This window comes from Cydia fagiglandana, chromosome 7 (genome assembly GCF_963556715.1).
Source record: "Cydia fagiglandana chromosome 7, ilCydFagi1.1, whole genome shotgun sequence".
In the NCBI taxonomy this organism is placed as follows: Eukaryota; Metazoa; Arthropoda; class Insecta; order Lepidoptera; family Tortricidae; genus Cydia; species Cydia fagiglandana.
In genome coordinates, this window is record NC_085938.1 from 18,506,776 (window position 1) to 18,528,367 (window position 21,592).

The 21,592-nt window shown below is 37.9% G+C and overlaps 1 protein-coding gene and 1 long non-coding RNA gene across 6 annotated transcripts in view; one reads left to right on the plus strand and one right to left on the minus strand.

Moving 5' to 3' along the window:
* Positions 1-21,592, plus strand: part of LOC134666091 (2-oxoglutarate dehydrogenase complex component E1) — a 61,442-nt gene that overhangs the window by 15,229 nt on the left and 24,621 nt on the right. For 3 of the 5 annotated variants that reach the window (XM_063523233.1, XM_063523235.1, XM_063523234.1), the window contains exons 3-9: positions 1,952-2,086; positions 4,658-4,808; positions 5,150-5,217; positions 9,033-9,165; positions 17,104-17,182; positions 18,529-18,705; positions 19,662-19,810. In XM_063523233.1, coding sequence (XP_063379303.1) covers positions 1,952-2,086; positions 4,658-4,808; positions 5,150-5,217; positions 9,033-9,165; positions 17,104-17,182; positions 18,529-18,705; positions 19,662-19,810 — 892 coding nt within the window. Of the gene's footprint in view, positions 1-1,951; positions 2,087-4,657; positions 4,809-5,149; positions 5,218-6,195; positions 6,314-9,032; positions 9,166-13,010; positions 13,114-17,103; positions 17,183-18,528; positions 18,706-19,661; positions 19,811-21,592 lie in introns of all 5 variants that reach the window. The other 2 variants (XM_063523236.1, XM_063523237.1) reach the window with 2 other exon arrangements.
* On the minus strand, positions 15,150-17,095 carry LOC134666100 (uncharacterized). The gene is made up of 2 exons (XR_010098455.1): positions 16,316-17,095; positions 15,150-16,232 (listed from the first exon to the last, which is right to left on the minus strand). It is a non-coding gene; the product is annotated as an uncharacterized LOC134666100 (long non-coding RNA).

Genomic DNA, 21,592 nt, shown 5'->3' on the forward strand with positions numbered 1-21,592 from the left:
ATACGAGTTGGGTTTGACATTGGCATTGAGCTGATTATGCGTGATAAATTGATAATGCCTTACAGAAACCGTAACGTGAAGAACCAATGAAGTGTAATAAAGCCAATTATAGTTATAGATTACTTAATATAAACGCTATTTACATAATATTAGTTGAACCTAGGAGTGCGGTGTGGTGCCGGCTTAAGAATAGCCCACTCCGTGCTTATCCATGGATGTCGTAAAAGGCGACTTAAGGAGTAAAATGACAGTCACCTAAGTCAACTAGGGATTCCCAAGGAGGGTTAGCGTCAGGCAGGCGGCCGGTTGTAAAACTCATGCCAAATCATTTTAGCAGAGCAGACTTGAGAAATGGCGGCAAAAATTGGAGAATGTTGGCCTAAAGATCAGCAGATCTAAAACGGAACACATGTTCTGTGATTTTGGCGGTCTCTCCAGTTTTGCTGCCATAGAACTCGACGGCGTTACACTGCCGGTCTGCTCCGACTTTAAGCACCTCGGTTCGCTCGTACAGTGCGATGGCGATATTGACCGTGACGTGAAAAACCGGATTAGCACAGGATGGATGAAATGGCGACAGGTCAAGGGAACCATTTGCGACGCCCGAATGCCTCTTCGGTTGAAGGGTAAAATTTATAAATCAGTCATAAGACCTGTCGTCATGTATGGATCAGAGTGTTGGGCCCTAAAGGTGACGGATGAAAAGAGATTGCATGTAGCGGAGATGAGAATGTTGAGATGGATGTGTGGCGTGACGAGAATGGATAGGATAAGGAATGAGTATATAAGAGGAAGCCTGAAAGTTGCACCCATAACAGAAAAAGTAAGGGCAAATCGCCTAGCGTGGTACGGGCATGTGATGCGGAGGGATGAAAGTCATGTGACGAGAAAGGTATTACGAATGAATGTGGAGGGAAGTACGAGGAAAGGAAAACCGAGGAAAAGGTGGATGGACTGTGTGAGAGATGATATGAAACGAATGCAAGTGAATGATGAAATGACGGGCGACAGAGAGGTGTGGAAGAGAAAGACATGCTGCGCCGACCCCAAGTGAATGGGACAAGGGCAAGAGAATGATGATGATGAGTTGAACCTAGGAAAATTGCATACATTTGTGGTTAGGCCATTTTATTAAGACCTTCTAGTATAGATCGGAAACTTAAACTAAGACATTTCACGCCAAAAAGCAGTGTAGCCTCCTCCAAATCACGCTAGCTTGTGCGTTGAAGGGGCTGCTACCTACCTTATGACTTTACGAGTATCACCTAAAGCACACTTAAAATGAAATATGTATGTAAAATATGGAAATATATTATAACCACCATACTATAAGTATTTGTAATTACTGCATGGAATGGAATATTCAAAATGGTAGCTTCAGAAATGTTTAAGTATTAGATATTCAATATGTTAACTATTATTATGCTAATACTCGATTACTGGACTATTATTATGTAAAACAGTTATATAACACTTTAAACTCTCGCGTTTTGTACACATATTCAATTACACAAACGGGTCTACCGCGTAAAACAGTTATGTATAATGATCATACGTCACGTTTCGCAATTTTATGGAAATATGACTAGGTACTTTAACAGCACCACAACACTTAAAATAACAATAGCACATCAATGGACGTTATGTTTTCGCAATAAGGTATACTATAATATGTAGAATTTTCAGTTAACAGCCTAGAGTAGACGATGATATGATTCACAATTCACAGTCGTTTTTCTTTGCGTCGATTGGCGTAAATAGGACATTTCATAATAAGTATTAAAAATTCGATAAAATTTCATTAAAATATAATATTATTATTCATATTCTTAGACTAACATACTCTTCTTACGTGAGATTAGTGGGGACTATCGAATTGAATGCCCCCTAGGTGTTTTTAAAAATGATGTTTTTGACGGAAACTAATTTATGGTACCTCCTTTGCCCCCAGACCGCCGCTGTGACAGTAAACGCCAACAGGCTGAAAAGTTCCACGGCGGCAGAGCCCTTCCTCAACGGATCCAGCTCGGCGTACGTCGAGACCATGTACAACTCGTGGCTGTCTGACCCCAACTCCGTACATGCCGTAAGTACAAGTACTACAGTACCATAGTAGAGTACAGTGAACATGAAAAGTTGCACAGCAGAGTCCTTTAACGGGTCCAGCGAACGTCGAGACATGCCGTAAGCATACACTCTTATTATATTAACAATAAGGTTGTGTTTTAGCCACCTCACCCGCTTGTAGGATACATTTTTAACCGACCTCCATTAAGGAATTTGTATGTCGGTGGCCGATCGTAAAGTTCCCGTGTAATATTCTAAAGGTAGTCACATTAAACCAATAGTTAAACATAATTCGTTTTTTTAGCATTGGAAAAAAGGTACTAAACAATCTTGATAAATGTCTTTTAGTTGAAAAAACACGTTTTGAAAATAAGTCACGGCAAATATATAACAATTATGAATCTAATATGCGATAATTTATATTCTTCTGCTTTCATAAGTAATAGTAACTGATTTTTAAGGAGTAGGATAGATTCGAGGTTGCTTCAGATGCCCGAAGTCTGATTTCTACGATCGGCCGCCGACATATACGAAAAGAATCCGTAGTTTAGCATTTAAAACGTTTTACTTGTTATCATTTACGATTCGTAATTTCTCAGAATGTGGTCAACAGGAAAACTGTAAGTTTTTCCTCAATTGTAAAAGTCGCACAGCGCATCTACAAAACACATTAAATAAGAATAACTTAAATCACTTCAATAATAATCCGAATGTAATCTATGCTGCCTTAATATCACTGTAGTTATGACTGTTATAAGAACTAGTTCAAGTTTATGACAGCAAATAAAGATTAACATCGGTTAGAAAAATTTCTAAATAATTTCACTAAATTTTCTTGATAATTGATAATTAGCGCGCTTTATTGGAATTCGGAAGTCGAAGGAAAACTCGAACATTTTCTTTGGTGTTCTTTGAACGATAGTTATTTCAACTAAGTACGTACGTATTTAATTGATGACGTAAGTATATGTCTCGACACGTTATCAAATTACGGTTTACGAGTAAACGCGTCGCATACGACCTTTTACCAATGAATTGGTAAAGTTCATCGAATACATGGTGAAATGGACCTTGTTTCAGTGCAGTAAGATTCATTATCAGTTTGATATCTTTAGCCACAGCTGACCCAGACGGACGCCAGACTATGATCCTTATATCTTATAGCACCTTGCCTTTGTACGTTCAAAAGTGAGCCTTATCGTTTATGATTTAGGGTTAATTATGTAATTAGTAATTACACAGATAATTAATAATCATTTCTCCAATCAAAAACCTTAATAATAAGATAGCGCAATGAAAACATACTTAAGTGATCAATTAATTACACAACTTGGTACAATGATAGAGAGAAATATTTGCGTCTGCACAACGATTATTTGTAACAGTTGTAATGTTTAACTGCAACGTTGTATTCATTAATTGTAATTAATTAATTAGTATAATGAATGCAAGTATTATACGGTTTTCTTCATATTACATTCATCTAAATCGGCTCAGTGGTTTTGTTTGACTCTACGAAAAAATACACTTTACAAACATACCCACATACATTAGCCTGTTAAAATCATAACCCTACATTCTGGCTTTGCCGTAATCTAGTAAAAACCATACCCAAATTGTATCGATATGAACTCAAAGTTTTTGAGTCTGAAGAAATATTTTTTAAGTGCAGCGGTCCATTTCTCAAAAGCTTGTGACACAAGTGGAAGTCCCTTTCTAACAAAAGCTGTAAAAAAGTGACATCCGGCTTGTATTACAAGTTACAAGCTTTTGAGAAACGGCCCCCAGCTCAAAAGGACTCGAGTCATTCAACAATTTTGTAGGTATTATCAAAATACTAGTAGCATTAAATCGAGTCTTTAAGCAGATGACTCAAAGGACTTAATCAACACAAGATCCAACCTCATAATCATGTCATGTTAAATGTCATTTGATCCGCTTGAAAGCGTGCGCTGGCAATTCTCGAGTCCTCGCTAATTTGATCCAGTTAACACCAGCTTTTCAACTCGAAATAGTCGGTCCAGTATAACTTGACATTAGATCCATCATATCTGCGGTAAGTCTGGGTTCTTAGGTAGATTGGTGAGATGAGACGTGCGGCATTGCAAATAATAAAGTAGTTACTTCCATGAATCCTGCGCAGACCAAATTGTTGCAATATGATTACGTTTTCTGAATGCCAGTGGGAACAAAGTCCATTTGATTTTTTTTATTTGATCATAGAGTTAGACCAATAAAAGTCTGCAACGATTTTGATAGCACACGCAGTGCAAGTGTTATTTTAAACTTCATACTTCTATGAAATGATGAGTATTATGACGTATTAAATTAACGTTTGCAAATGTGTATCCAAGCGGTATTTATAAACCATCGTCAAATCTGACAAACCGTTGATAATCGATCATCCGTCATTTTGACATATCTGTTTGTTTGAAAGATGTGTAAGAGAGGGAGAGGTTTGCATGAGAAATTTTTAAGAGAGATTCCTAAGTTTTATGAACAAGGGGGTTAGTTTGTAAGGGAAAATTAATTACTACTGCCCCATTAGTGACAAGATGATAGATGACCTAACTATTAATTTTCTCCACAGTCCTGGGACGCGTTTTTCCGTAACGCGACCGCGGGCGCAGCCCCGGGCGCCGCCTACACTTCACCACCCAACTTGGCGCCCTACAACAAAAACGAAATGCCCCTCAGCGCCCTAGTGCCGGCGTCCGGCGGCATGCCTTCCATATCTGCTGGTAAGTTGTGTTATTATGTAACTGCTACATAATGAAAGGCATTAAAATACGAGTGTGGGTTTATGAAACGTGCGTAGTGAGTTTCATAAAAGGCTCTCACGAGTGTTTTAATGCCTAATTATGGACGGTTACATACACTTCTTTATCTAGACATATTTTAAAGTCTATGATATGTCCAGGAACCACATGTTCTAGAGACGGTCATAGTGTGAATAAATTTACCACCATAATATGAATTAAGATTGAAGTGATCTGATATATTTGAACTATTTTGTAAGTATATGATTTAAAAACTATGTAAAAAAGGCTTGTTAAATTTAAACGTATCTTGTTTCTCGCAGGCTCGCCAATCAACGAAAAGATCATCGACGACCATCTGGCTGTCCAGGCCATCATCAGGAGTTACCAGGTGAAATATGTTCCTTATACTACCTTATTACTATTACGCATAAGTGTCATTATGGTTTGCACATTTTGTTTAGACCTTTAGATCCACCCCTGTGGTTACCCTTGCTAATGCCCCTATTTAATGTGGAAATACTCACTGATACACACTCATAGTAAAAAAAAAGTAAAATCTCTCTAGTCCCAAACTTTAAACCATAGGTTGTAGGGCCGGTGAATGATAGTTATCTACATTGTAATTCGATAATGCATGTTAATCATTGACGAAGTTCGATTTTTCGAATCTGCCTAAACAACACGAGTTTCATAGGAATTAAGTAAGATTAAATCTAAAGTTAGATCTTCCATTCAACTGTATATAAGAACTAGTCGATTTATTACGAGTTTCGAATGAAAAAAAAACTAGTCTGTAAATAGGTAATTAAGTCAAATCTCCTACTACTGTTTCATTTGAAATAAATATGTAATTTTTTAGAGATTTCACCTTTCTAAATTACTATTTTCATGTAGTCGGGTATGCAGGATTATATTTAAATTAAATACCATACCATGTAGGCAATAGGTCTACGCTAGCTGGGTTTCTGTAACTTGACGTCATAATTTGTGGCTATTTTGCGTGCCGTATATATATCATAGTTTACTTATATTCGTGAAAGACAATCGCGTCCTAGTTCGCCTGTAAAATAAGAATTTAACATCAGTTTTGCTGCTTAAGTTTACCGTTACATTATTTTTTGTTTGTTTTAAGATAATTGACGCCATATTGCCCATGACTGGAAATAAAAACATATATTTAACTTGTTAATTATGTTAAAACCCAAACCGAAACATAAAAGACGAATAGGACATTCAACTTTTAATGCGCAAAGCGGTAGAAATTTTACAGCTATCGCTGAAATATCAAAAATCCTCAAAATTATCTCTTAATTGCCCCATGATTGGTGCCGCTATATGTCTGAAACTCGTGTGTGGGCATAATCAGGCGCGCGGGCACCTGGCAGCCGACATGGACCCGCTCGGGATCACCACGGCCAACCTGCCCGCGCTTGGCACGCGCGCGCTTGGCTCCGAGCTCATCATGCGGAAATATTTCAACTTCGGTACGAATTCACATCCGTGAGCCTATCTGACTTGTGCAGGACTCACAGCAACACAACTGACTATTGGTAGGCCTTATTTACTTGTAATAAGGTTTACGAATGGGCAGTTGAGTGTTGTTATTGTACGCAGTATTTCTTCACGATAAGGCGGGCTGTACCTTACAGGAAGTAGTACTGATGAATCGATTCCTTGCTGTCAAGTCAGATAGGGCCTTAAGGTGCGATTCCGATGTCGACTGCAGTGTTTAACCTTCTGACGTCGAATAAAACGCCGTTTAAAAAAAATAAGGATATTGTAGTTGGATTGGGCCTATTGTTTTGCCCAAAAACTTTGGTTGTTGATTGAATAAACCGTTAAGTTGATTTTTTCATTACGTAGATCTAAATCCGTTTTCCCTTAAATCATACATTTGTTGACATTGTTACATAATTAATTTACTTAATGTTTTGGACAATGGACAAAACAAAAAAAAACACTTACCATTTCAGGCAAATACTAGATGTAAATAAATGCAACTGAACGTTCTATTTAATCGATAGTTTTTCGGCAAAATAAGAAGTGAATTTGGATTATTGTCTTATCGTGGCGTCAGATAGTTAATTCGGTCTTTATCGATCTGCAGTTGGCGACGATATCATGCCTGTATCTGTGTGATTCTTAAAGTCAACATCGTTTGCATCTATAAATGCGTTTCATATCTTACGCGAAACAGAAGTAGCTACGTAACATAGAAAGCTCAAAAGACTTGTTCATGGCACGCCTTTTTTTGAAGAGTCATATGAATCACAAGTTCGATACGTATTACCTTTTATTAATGTTGCAAATTTAAGTGTTAAATCTAAGGATAAATAACAGTACATGTAGTGAGTAATTCTTTTCCATTGTATTTTCTTGGAAATGTTCGTATTGGTCATGCTAGTTCAGACAATGTCAGTATTTTTTGTACCGAGACTGACTGAAATAGCAAGACACGTGAGTAAGTTTCCGTGAAAATACGATATAAAATAGTTATGCAATACATGATGTATTATATGATGTATTATACATCTGTACTTATCTAAAGATAAATTAACATAAGGTCGTATCATGAATAAAAGAAGCATGCAATAAAATGGAAACGCTATACTCTTATATGGAATCCAAAATCATGTGCAAGTATTTAGAGCATTTCGCGTAATAACGTAACCTTAAAAACGGATGCAAAGGGCGATGTTTACTTTAAAGGACCATACAGTTGGAAGCGACCACTCGGCTCTACGAACGGACTCCGACTGTTATTGTTGAAATAGTTGGCGAATTGCGCTGCGATTTGAGTAGTGTTGAAAGCTTGTATGAGACGATAGATAAAATCTTATTTCTAAGTCCCAGATAATAAACTGATAGTTCGATTACAATTTGTCTGACTGATCTGTAATATTAGGTCAAAATTGTTACAAAATCAGAATGATTGCGTAGTAATTTGATCAATCGGACTGTCATTTTTGTATCTGGGTAATAAGGCTGCCTTTCCTATGGGGTGGAGATGGGAGACGTGCGGATATCAAACAATACCATTGGCTGTAATCCACATCTCTTTTCTACTCCGCCGGATTACATCCAATGCTATTGATTGGTTCCCGCACGTTTCCTCTCATCTCCGCCACAGTGGAAATACAGCCTAAAAACAGCTTAGTGTATCGATGTTTATAGAAGTCGGAGCCGGTTCCTACATTTCATTGGCATTTTTATATGTTGCTGCATTGGGCCTGTGCTAAATTCAAAATTCATCAAAATTTTACCGAGTGTTTGCTACCCTTTTGTGGATGTAGAGATGCGATCTCGGTAGACATGCAACATGGTTTTTTTTAACATTCTTGCCTAACTAAACGGTCTACCGAAATCAGTTAAATTTCATGGCAAAATTAATTTGAATCGTTATGTAGAGTGGTCATTAACGTATTCGTATTCTTCATCCGACTAAGTAATTAACATTTTCATTTTTAAAACTAAATATTTTTCTTTTCGACTAACGTAACTACTGTTAAACAATTGCTAGTCTCAAATAGTTTTTATAGATGTCGTGATGTAGATGTAGGAATTCCTTAGTTTGTACACTTGTACAGTGTAGGTCAGGAATCAAGTATCGCAATCTATTTCTGTAGACGAATATGAATGAATTTGAAGGCCGGCCGCAAACCGACGCGTTGCTCACAGTAATACAATTTTAGTGCAAATTAATTTCAATTGTTTGGGCGACATTGTGAAAACAAATTAATTGCGTCAAATTAATTTTGACCGCACACGACTAGACGCTGCGTTTTTAAGATTTGTGCGACTGAAAGTCATTAATATACGACTAATTGCAAGCGTAACGCTACTTTTTTAGGCAATAAGCAATATACTTTTCTTTGCGCTTTTAACCGCAAAAACTATTAAATGGTTACCATTTAAAAAAGCAACCTTGTTGTTAAGATTAAAATTATAACTTTATTATTCGTGTATCTTAGAACCTTTTATAAACCGAATAAAGTAAAATTCTTTTTGTCTCATTGCTTTCTTGCAAACGTAATTCATCTCAATTTACTTTGCGACAAAGTTTAAATTAAAAATAGGAAAATTTTGTACGGCGGGCCTTACAAGGATTAGGTCTACCGATGAGTTAATGTCCATTAGCCGTTTTGACCAGGACACTAGCCTATTGCATCTCCAAACGCCTTTAAAACATGTTTGTCTGGTTAGTCCCGAGGCCATCTGGTGGCGCACCTAGACCCACTGGGCATATCCACGGGGGACCCCGTGGAGAGCACGGAGTGGCACGGAGGCCTACGCGGCTTCGCGAGCGAGGCGGTGGTTAGGCAACACGTTCGATTCGGTATGATATGTCTTAGGGCCACCCCACACTAGCGTCTCCTGAGCGTTGGCTTCTTTCTAGTCAACTCTATGGCTGCTGCTCGATGCAACGTTGGTACAACTGCGCAGCGACGCTATTTTCCATAGCGGTGACTAGACACCGACGCTCAAAAGACGCTAGTATGGGGTCTCTCTCGATCGCCGTTGCCAGTTAGTGGGATGTCGGCCTTTCGTCAATGTAAATTAATAGGTGTGATTCCAATTACGAACGCTTGCAGTCGCCATCGCATATCGGAGCGGCCAAGGTACTCAAAAATATCTGAACATGCGCTTTAATCTCATGTTAAAAGAGGCTTTGTTCAGATATTTGTAACACCTTGGTCGCTCTGATGTCGACTGTAGCGGTACGCTACACCGCAATCTAAATTGAACTGTATATATAGGTAAAACGCTTAATTTTTAGTGACCAGTCACTTCGAATTTAATATTTCACCTTTAAGTTACGGTGTAGCGTATAGCTGCCGCTTGTGGTTGGAATTGGAATTAAACCTTAAGATGGTGTTCCGCGCTCGACTGCAGTTATTGTCAAGTGTCAGAGAAAAGAGTAAAGAAAATCAGTAGTCGTATCGTTTTACTATATACAGGGTGTTTGGTACATCGTTTGCCAAATTAAAACGGCAGATAGGTTGAGTCATTTGCTATGTTCTCAGGCCTAGAAATTTTTAATTTCGCGTAAAAGATTTTTTCACTTCTATGCCAGTTTTTCGTAAATTTCAAATTTTTACTTGCATAGTAGTAAAAAAAAACATGGCCAATTTTGTTTTTCTAGGCATGAGTAGATAGCAAATGACTCAACCTATCTGCCGCTTTAATTTGGAAAACGATGTACCAAACGCCCTGTATACAGTATATTTATACTGTATCAAATCAACTGCGGTCTGCAGTCGAACTCAGAATACCTTAACACCTTTGCTGGTTGTGGGTTCTATTCTATCGGTGACGGAACACTCATGCATATAAATCGTATACCTACAGGGTTCTTTTGTAATCACTGACCAAACTCATATAGGTGATATATGTAGGTCATACTATGGAGCCAACCCCGAAATCGCGCAAAAAGGCCACTTGTCCTATAGAAAACATTGACAACAGCGAAAACATTCACTGAAATGTATGAGACGGCAGTTTTTTTTTCGCGGGAGAGTTGGCCCATAGATTAACAATGAGTATATGTATACCTTATCGGCGTATTTATTAAATAATATTTTTGAGTTAAGTACATATATTATATTAGGTATATACTTATTTTAGTTTTAAAAACCATTGCAAACAGTTTCGGTCGATACATCCCTCTAACTTTCAGTAGGCGATTCGTAACATGGTGTAGGGTCTCGCTTCGGCACTTGCATTTCTGAACACAAAGCGTAGTGAGGGTTTTTGCGGTTCTAATACATTGTTAACTATATTTTTCCGTGTTTTATCGCTTTGTTGGTTTCATTTATTTTGTGAATTTTATATATCATCACGGTTAATACACGTTATTTTGCAATAAAATTTAAGCAAGTGAATTTAAAAATTTGGGATTATCACTGCCGATCTGGTTATAAATACTTCGCTAGGAAGTCTGTTATACTCCGATTTACATTGCATTCTATCTTACATACTAAATTAAATAATGATTTGGTTTTAATTCACATTAATTATCATTTTAATTAACATTTTTAGAGAAAGATTAATTCATTTCATTACATTTTGGGACCATTTAAAAATTTATCGGCCTAATACAAATGAAGTGCATAATTGTTTTCCATCGTATTTTCTGGTTAACGTTCGTATTTGTCATGCTACTTCAGTCAACCTCAGTACTTTTTGTACCGAGACTGACTGAAATAGCAATACACGTTCGTTCGTGAAAATACGACGGAAAATAATTTTGCACTGTATCTGTGCTTTTAGGCTATTGAGTGTTACGTAAAACACGAAAATTATAGTTAATTATGTTAATAGGAAATGTAAAGAGTTCATTTATTTGAAGGGCATTCTATAAGTAGCGGTAGTTTTATAAAAATTGCTTTCTTTTTATACGCTTTTTATGCAAATCTTTATCTACGTATCGTCAACTATTATAATTATTTAATTTTATTACCTACATTTTTTTATATACGGTGCTTGGTTATTACTTATTACAGATAAAGTGCATAATTGTTTTTCATAGTATTTTCTCGGAAACGTACAAACGTGTCTTGGTATTTTAGTCATTCTCGGTACAAAAAGTACTGAGGTTGACTGAAGTAGCATGACAAATACGAACGTTTCCGAGAAAATACGATGGAAAACAATTATGCACTACATCTGTACGTCATTTTACTAGCTTTAACAATTTAATGTTTATATTGACGAAATGGGGAATATGAGTTATTTTGAAATGTAGTTTTTACACGTATGAGACTAGCTTATTGAAATATTCGGTCAATCTATTATTAATCCACGGCTGAGGCTTTAACTAAAAATTTAATATTAGGTTTTCGCGTCTTTTCGCTACTAACTTCACCCGCACGCAGTCATATTCCTTTACTAGAAATAAAACTGGAAATAGACATATATGATTAAGCAAAATATATTTTAGAGCGTTATTGCTTAATAATATATATAGGTACCGATAAGAAAGTTTTAAAGTTAAGGTGTATAAGGAATCACAGCCGATGGTCGAGTAATTATGAATATCACCCATTAGGGCGTCCGCTAGCTAGCGCGGGTGCACGGAGTGGGCGCACGCACGCGGGTGCCATTGTACAGCCTGAGAAAAAGAGTAGAAATTAAAAAGTAGCAACACTGTCGTGTCATCCCTTTCAAATCAATGTATATATATGCGGAAAGGGACCACTTTTTAGTTTCTACTCTGATTTGCCAGGCTGTAGCTAAAATCCGTCGCTCGCATCCGCGCCTAACAGCGTTGCTCATACAATTTTTAGTAAACCCGCTCTCCCGCTCCGTCCAATCCGCGTCAACTAGCGGACGCCCTTAAGCCATAAAATCAGACTACATTTTTGGTATTACCATTTTCGGATGTGATTCTGAATTACTCGAATACATCTTTTAGGATAGGTTGTGCGTATTTCGTATACGTATACATGTCTTTTATTCGTTAGGAAACAGTAAATAAAAACATGATATACATAATTCACTGTCTATTATGTAACTAACCTTTTAACATATGAGTGTGTTCAATTACTTATTAAGTATATTTCCTGTACGTGCGAATGGTAAAGTCCCCATTAAAAAGTGATAAAACCCAGTGTTTACGTGCACGTTATCGTTAGTGTCAACTAATTTTATGACATACGCTTACTTAATTAACAGTCGTTGATTACCGTTTGATTATATAACAACATTGTTTATTTGTATTACTAGTATGTTAACCGTGAGTCAGTTTTGCATTGCCTTAACAAGTTTACTATTCATTTTGATATTGTTGTTGTGGTCAGAATTGTTTATTCATCGTTTAAAAAGATTATAATTCATATATTGATAGCAGACGTCAGAATAAACTTGTTGTGTTATCAATATTTTATTATAATTCATTTCTAAACTAAAAGCAACTGATTTGCTCGGAATTTATGCGTATTTTACTTTATACGAGCAATTACTATTCAGAATGTGTTCGATTATTGCCGAAATCTCAGTTGCTGAACTAAAATAAGTGATTACTGATCTCGTAATCGACTATATTTTATTTACCCACGATGTTAAACTGACTATTTTCAGCCGTAAAGTCATCTATATATGTTACCTTTCTTTAAGCTTTTTCTTCTTATTTACCGCACATGCAGTTGTTTTTCGCATACTAAAAGCAGAACTAAACAACAGATCCGAGGACATCATATAGCGAATCTCGACCCGTTGGAAATATCTAACGCCGACCTGGCCGGTAAAAATCCGAGGGAGGTCATACACAACAGTTATCGGTTCGGTAAGGACCCTGATTGTGGTAGCATGGTGTTATGGCTAGACGGGGGTCGGACGGAGATTACTTATGTCAGATTTGGTCAGGTGCATTCACCCTAAAAATATTGCTAATGTCACAATATGTTTATACGTCATAACACTAACATTCCTAAAGTAATAATAGAATTCTTTAAATGTGTTCACTTCCTACTTGAAGTTGTTTTTATTTTCAGTCACAGAATATTTTTTGAAAGCTGTTATTTCTTTATCTACTTTTTCTAATACTATACGTAGACGAAATTGAATCTTATTGTTACCATGCACAAGAATTGTTTGTTTATTTCTCTTTGCTTATTCATGCCACGTTTCTGCAAAGCAGTCCTGAACTTCATTTTTCACTGAATGAAACTGGTTATAATTATTATTTTATTTTTCATTCTTGCCTATTGTCTAGAAATAAAGTAAATACAATTAAAATAACTCCAATGAAAAGTAATTGGTCGTGTCAACTTTTAACCAAATTTGACGTCTCCATTCTTTGCCCGATCCCCAGTAATAACTTATGAACAGAAGCGAATCAACTGCGGTGCAACAGTTCAATTTAATTGCATTAGCTTTTTGTTATGATTTTATTTCTGTTCGTAATTTATTTTGGGCGCCATAACTGTAGCAGCACCGGTCCTCGGCTCGCACGCTATGCGCAAAGAATTATTGATTGTACAGAGGTATACCTAAACTATAGTTTAAGGTGCAGTGCGTTCAGCCAATAGTCTTTGAAAAATCGTAGCGCTTTTTTATATCATAATACGGTGGCCAAAAAATATGGCCAGCAATCTTGAGGCCTTCCTCAAGTAACTCATAGTATGTGCGGAAAGAGAATAGTCGTAGAATGTATAGGATCTCATACATTTCACAACTCTTCTCTTTCCGTACAGACTATAATCGATTTGAAACCTGATTAAACTACTATCGCTCGATACCAAAACATACTGGTCTAAACATTCGAAGCGCGAAATTGTTACCCCCTTATACATAAAAGTATACCAAACCTTGTTAAATTTTGTTCTTTTCTAGCAAACACAAATGTCAAAATGGCAGATAAGAACAAACGATTATCAAGGGCTTGTTAGACTTGAACATTGTTATGAATAACGCCATTAGAGTTTACAATCAATAAATCTTTGCTGTGTCATGTCACGCACGTATACATATAGTGCGTATGCTTCTATTGTATCTCCACATATATATTTTAATACGTATATTTTGGTGCATGATGAATATAAGGTTATTTCACAACATTGGTGTTGCATTTACAGATGTAGTACGTAATTATTTTCTGTAATTTTTTCACGGAAACGTACGAATTTGAATTTATCTTGCTATTACGGTCAGTCTCGGTACAAACAGTATTGAAGTTGACTGAAGTAGCATGACAAATACGAACGTTTCCGAGAAAATACGATGGAAAATAGTTATGCTCTACACCTGTACCTCTGTCTTGAAAGATGGATGACAAATATTAATATCAACATTCAATATGATGATACGCATGTTGGTAACAAAATCGTTCCTTTTAAAAATCTTCACCATTTTCATTATTAAAGCACAAGTTGCTAAACTACCATGTTTTTTTCATATTGTCCTACACAAAAATAACAAACAGTAAGACCAATAATAATTTTCATAAAAAGGAAACTAAAACAGTTTCTACTTCAATTTGGTTTCAGTATAAACCGAAAAGATTATTTTTTTATAATTATGTTTCCAAGAAAAATACTTTGTTATCATTTCACTATAATTTCATCAATTCCGTTCTTCATAAATTCTCATCTACTCAAAGGTCAACTGGAAGAAATCCCTTAAAGGGATAAGTTCGCCTTTGTACTGCCTATCCTGTGCCATAAATTTGTGTTTTGTACAATAAAGAGTTTATACATACATACATACATACAATTTTATACGATAAAACATGTATTATCGGGAGTGAGACGCACTAGTTTGCGAATGATAACAAAATGACATCATTTAGATATATCAATGTGATGTCAAAATGTACCTAAGTTTGAATTGGTCTCCAGGTAAACTTCAAAAATTCTTCAGTCCATTACAGATAAGAAAGTACTGCGTATAAAGGTCACGTGGGCTCGTTTTGGACTCAGATCAAATAAACAAGGCGTAATGTTTCACTACTATTCGGTACTCATTATATAAGACCTGTGAAAATTGGCCCCGACTCAACTATTACTCGGGCTATATTTATCACTCCATTCACTGTCAATAGTACGGAGATCGAAGCGAGCAAGATGCTCAGAAATATCTATAATATGAGTGGTCTAGCTTCTCCTGATGTTTTTAACTTTTTAAGCACCATACTGGGTGGTTTTTCAACCGTTACCGTTAGCCATATTGCGCTGGCTGATTATGTAGGTCATAAACACCTTTTACTAAAGGGAGCTAATTTGACAACAATGTTTTCGTTATATAGGACCATAGTGGAAATACTTATGACCTACGTTTTCACGTCGTAGAATTGGCTAAAGTTAAAATTACCTTGTATGTGATAGAATTTTTTTATTGCGAATACACATTATAAAAATAAATGTTGTCATTAAATGTAAATTATGATTTATTTATTTTATATTGCAAACAATTGTTTATTTATTTCTTATGTACAGTTGACGTCAAAGATATGTTTACATCTTGCACCTTACTTCTTTGTAATAAGTCGAAAAACGTAAACACATCTTTGACGTCGACTGTACCTACATACTTACATTAACCGTACTGTAAACTGCATGTCAATTCATCGTTGTGGTTCCCTTGTTCTGAATTTTCACGATTCCAAACTGAAATGGGTTTTTCCATATGTATGCGTTTTGGAAATTTTGAAGTTGGTCTTTAATACGAATTCTTATTTGATAACATTATCAAAAGTCATCCTGTATACATATTTGTACCTCTCATCCATGCACGAAATGCCGAGGTTCGTGACGACCCATACGGGATGTTATACCATATACCATATCGTGATGTTATACCATTAGGGCACGCTAGTAAAGGGATATGAGACTTCACTTTTTGCTTGTCTTGCTATGCTTTCTTTTGTATGTGTTGTATATTCGATGTTAAAAGTAGTTTTAATACCTTTGTACCATCGTCCACACTGTTTCCACACAACTTTACATCGGTGGTCCTTATTACAAGAGGCATAAGGTCCACCGATGGACAGTTAGACGAGAAGTAAGTTTACTACACTAGGTGGGCACCTACTTGATAATCCCAATTAATCGAAAATTAGAGATTTGTGAGAGTGTGAGACTACTTTTAACTTCGATTGCTTTAGAATCTCTAGACTCTGGTGTATGTCATGCATTAATTCTTGATAGAAAGTACTTAAAATTGTAAAATCAGATGGGGTTAAAAGAGCATAATAACTTAAATGATTGTGTGTTTTTACTTCAAGTTGAATGTTAACGTACCTAGTGGTTTTTTCACCCTATCTGATCCTTATGTATAACATGACTCATAGAGACAACCCCTGGGGTTATGTACTTTGGCCTTCAGACACAGTCATAATTGTCATAAACATGAATACACTTTAAACCGATCCATTAGAAATCGACGAGGCAGCGAAGCAAGAAAAAAGTCGTTAATAAAGTAAGGACGCTTAACACGAAGAATTTCGTTCATTAACCCGCTATAGATATCCTATCTCTATCGCACGAGCATAATTATATTGCTCCGCTCGCACAATGGCATTGACCGCCGGAATCATCGGTGGGACAGCAATATAACTATGCGCGTGCGATAGAGATAGGAACAGGCGGGACAATGTAAGAAATTCTTTGTGTCCTTACTTTAGGAAACGCAATGTCTTACCGCTACTTCGCTCACTTCTGTCAGACTTAGCATTTACGCCTTATAAACTGGGGCAAAGTAAACACCGTGTGTTCATGTTTATGAGTGTCTGGCAGCGAAACAGATGTTCCTTCTCTTATTAGCACATGTTTTTTAGATGAAGCTGACATGGACAGGGTGTTCAAACTGCCCTCTACCACTTTTATCGGAGAAAAGGAGAAGGCACTTCCCCTCAGGTATTGTGAAATTATGTATTACATATTATTAACGACCTCATAGTGTCTCCCCCTCTTTTTATTACAATGAGCATTCGTTGCCTGTGGAAAGAAAAGTACAGTCAGCGATAAAAGCTTGTACCAAAAATGAAATTTTTGCCAAAAACTTATTCTTCCAAGTATCTCATCATCTTTGTCAAATACTGTGTGTCTTATTTTTAAACTGTAATATTTTTTTAAATTATACAGTACTATAGTTTTTATATCAGGCGGTCAGTAAATGTCAGTAAGAGAAGAAAAATATATGTTAGTATCGTAACAAATGGAAATCCGAGCTCTCTGCGTGCTTCTGCGAAAAACATGCTTGTTTATGTGTATATATGTATGTAGTGGTACGCAATACTTAAAGTTATTTACTGGCAAAAACATTAAAACATTGCATAGTATTATTAAAAACCATCGCCGTGTTGATTTATGTCTTTGGCATTCCGATTGAAGCAAATTACGAGAAACGTCACGCTTCCAAGAATACTTATGTTGACGACGGATTATGAAGAATAACTTCCAATTTGCTTGACCGCCGAGTAAGGTCATATGCATCGTATGTTGTATATATGTCGGCGGCCGATCGTAAGATCAGGCAGATCGTTATGTTCCTGTGTAATGTTTTGACGATAGTCACATTAAACCAATATATAGGCAGGATAGGTCCGTTAGGTTGCTTCAGATGCCCGAAGGGCAAACTGCCCAGAAATAGGAGCCCTGCTTAGCGGGGCTCCGTAGACTCAGGGGACAAGTCAAAGATTTTCAAGTTTCACGATATGCCTAGGAATTTCACGATATGCCTTATCTTACGATCGGCCGCCGACATATATACCATCGTCCAAATCAACCTTATTGCAAAGACATACGATCTACCAATGGTCAGTGAGTGTTGCTCTTAGTATGTAATTTGCATTTGTCAATGTAGGCGTATTGTGGTTCCAACAGCTCCATTCAGCAATCTAACTGGCTGTACAACTGATTCAATGCAGATTACTGCTGTTGTTCAAATTGTTAACTGTAAATGTACAGTCAAATATGTGGAATCTTCTCCGCTCTCAATACTTCTTAAATATAAATTAATAACTATTTTCTGAATAAACTGTATTCAGTTTGACATTGGAATTATCTCTCTTTGAAATAATCTTTAAGTGAAAATACAATCTTTGTTTTGCCATCTCAACTTCAATGATCTACTCAACCTTTTATGGTTACAAGTAATCTTAGATACCAAAAAAACGTTCCTTCATTCCCCTAAGTGCCCAATTGACCATAGAAAATAGTTACGTAAATATCCACGCGTAAAATTACTTTTTGTGTCTTAGGGAAATCCTGTACCGCCTCGAGCAAGCGTACTGCAACAACATCGGAATCGAGTTCATGTTCATCAACTCCCTGGAGCAATGCAACTGGATCCGGCAACGCATGGAACCCCCGGATGTCACCAAAATGAGCAACGACCAGAAGAGACTCATCCTCGCGCGTCTCACTCGATCCGCCGGGTAACTATGTCTTTTTCTTCTTCACGCATGGAACCCCCGGATGTCACCAAAATGAGCAACGACCAGAAGAGACTCATCCTCGCGCGTCTCACTCGATCCGCCGGGTAACTATATCTTCTTCTTCAATTTTTTTTATTGGGATGAAAATCCGTTATGGATACCTCCGCACCGCAGGGACAGCGCGGAGGTTATGTCGGACTTTCACGGACTAAAAACCTCCCAGTTGTCCTCCTCGGCTCATTTCGGACGGCTCTGGGATCTCCAATGAACGCGCCAGTGCCGTCCTAGCGCTATGCCCCTTTGTGGGTCCCCTCTTTTTTCAGTCGCAGTCCCTAGCTGCGACCGTCTCCGACCCCGAGAATCCCTTTTAGTCGCCTTTTACGACAAGCAGGGGATACCGTAGCCGTATTCTTACGCCCGGGCTACAGGGTGTTTTTTTCTTCAACCTAGCGTTTTCCCGGCCTAGCGCCAGGGTCTGCTTTCCTACTCAGTCTTCTCCACTTTGCCCGGTATTCGGCATCCTCAGGTGTGAGATTGTTCTCTTCCATGTCCGCTGTCACGACAGCCGGCGCTTCTTAGGCCTACTGCCGGGTAACTATAACTATGTATATCAATTAAAATAAATATTTGGGAACAATCTTATACAGTACCATCTGCACCCAACCCAAACATAAAACAACATACGTTTTGTGTAGGAAATTTGCATTACTGTCATACAATAAGATTGAAGTGACGTATTGGGGAAGCGGTCGATATTTGCACAGCTTACCCTCCCAGTGTTACAGAATATCCACCGAAACGGTAGGCAAAAGCCGTACTTGCTTAGCTCAATAATCAGCCAGTTTTCAATGGAAAAACGTATGCCATTGTAAAAAAAAATGTTACTGCCGGAAAACTTGCACAATTGTGCAAACGGGACAAGGCATACGAAAGGTCAATGCAAAATCTGTTTACAGATTCGAGAACTTCCTCGCGAAGAAGTGGTCTTCAGAGAAGCGCTTCGGTCTCGAGGGCTGCGAGATCCTCATTCCCGCTATGAAGCAGGTCATCGACGTGTCCACGAAGCTTGGCGTGGAATCCATCATCATGGGCATGCCGCACAGAGGTAAGAGTTATAGGGTTAGATGTAGAGAGGTAACTAGCGACCCGCCCCGGCTTCGCACGGGTTAACAAATTATATACCTAAACCTTCCTCAAGAATCACTCTATTGATACGTGAAAACCGTATGAAAATCCGTTCAGTAGTTTTTGAGTTTATCGCGAACAAACATACAAACAGACAGACGCAGCGAGGACTTTGTTTTATAAGGTGTAGTGATTGTATATAAAGAATTTGAAGACGATGGTCCTCAGATATGTGGTCACCGTTTTTCGATCCCTGATCCGGGTATGGACATTTGAAACAGAATAATTTTGAGTTAATTGTAGCTTGTACTGGGGGTATTTCCCTATTTCTATGATTAATATAATGGAAGCTAGTACAGGTTGCTACAGTCGCATTGGAGGTAGCAACAATATTGACCTTATTTCTTTGCAATAAAGTTTACGGACTCAGTAGAAAGTGTAGGATTGTATAACGTATTTCCATTGTTTGCGCTGCCCTTGTACTCGTAATATGGCTGCTTTATCTTATTTATTGGTCATATAAATTTCCGATAAGTGTTACCGTAGGTAGCCGCGTTACAATACAAGCATGCGATAAAGACATATGTATTAATATACCTACGTTTGTATAACAATGTTACCGGGACAGTCCCCGCTCGTAATAAACCGCTTAGTACGAGTAGGTAGTTAATTTAGTGTTCTTATTTCAGTACATTTTGACACAAACGTGTCATTTTATAATAATACCAAGTCGGTGGCAAACAAGCATACGTGCCGACTGATGGTAGGCAGTCACCGTAGCCTATGGACGCCTTCAACTTCAGAGTTGTTCCATGCGCGTTGCCGACCTTTAAAAGCCTGTACACTCTTTTTTTAAAGATCTCCATTCTGAAGACCGTCAGGAAAACCTTGACAGAGAACTCGTTCCACAGCCTGAGCGTCCACGGGAGGAAATTCCTCTGAAATCACACAGTACGCGACCATTTAGGTTCTAGGGTGTGAGGATGAACACCCTGCCATACCATATAGGAAATATTATAGGACATATTTAGACAAATTGACTAAGCCCCACGGTAAGCTCAAGAAGGCTTGTGTTGTGGGTTCTCAGACAAAGATATATATAATATATTATGTGTTCCGTACTCCACATCGGATATCTTCATTGAGAGAGTAACGCGATCGTTGACCAATGATGCCGCTAGCGTCTATGTAGTCGCTCCGCCCCACGCCGTGACGTAGTTCCGCTTCCACTTCCTGCGAACCGTTGCTCGCTTCCCGCTACTCGCCACCGCCATGTCATTGTTTCGTCGACCGTCTTGACCGATGGTCCGCAAATATTTTTTGCGTATATTTTTGCAGCATGGTGCTTTAACATTTCCGATCCAAAGCTCGGTCGATTAAATAGTGAGATATGGCAGAGATCGCCACTATTAGTCTTTTGGCGGTCTCGCGATCGAAGTCATCGAACGGTGCTTTTCGATTCTACCCACTTTTTTCTTGCTAAATTATTTTTCACATTCCATGCTGCTAAAATCGTTACCGTTAACTCGCATTTTCGAGATCGAAGTAGGAAGTGCGTCAGTGGTTTTTTGTTAACAAGTGGTAACAAGTCGCTCCGCATCGGAGAGGGAACGCGCGGTCATCGTGCCTGCGGCGGCGGCGGCGGCGCCCGGGCGGCGCGGGGGCGGACAGCTTGCGCGCGCCGCTGTCGGGTGCCGCGCTTCGCTGATAAGGAGGTTTGGATTGTCTCGAACCATCCGGTGAGCCAGTTTAAGATATTCTA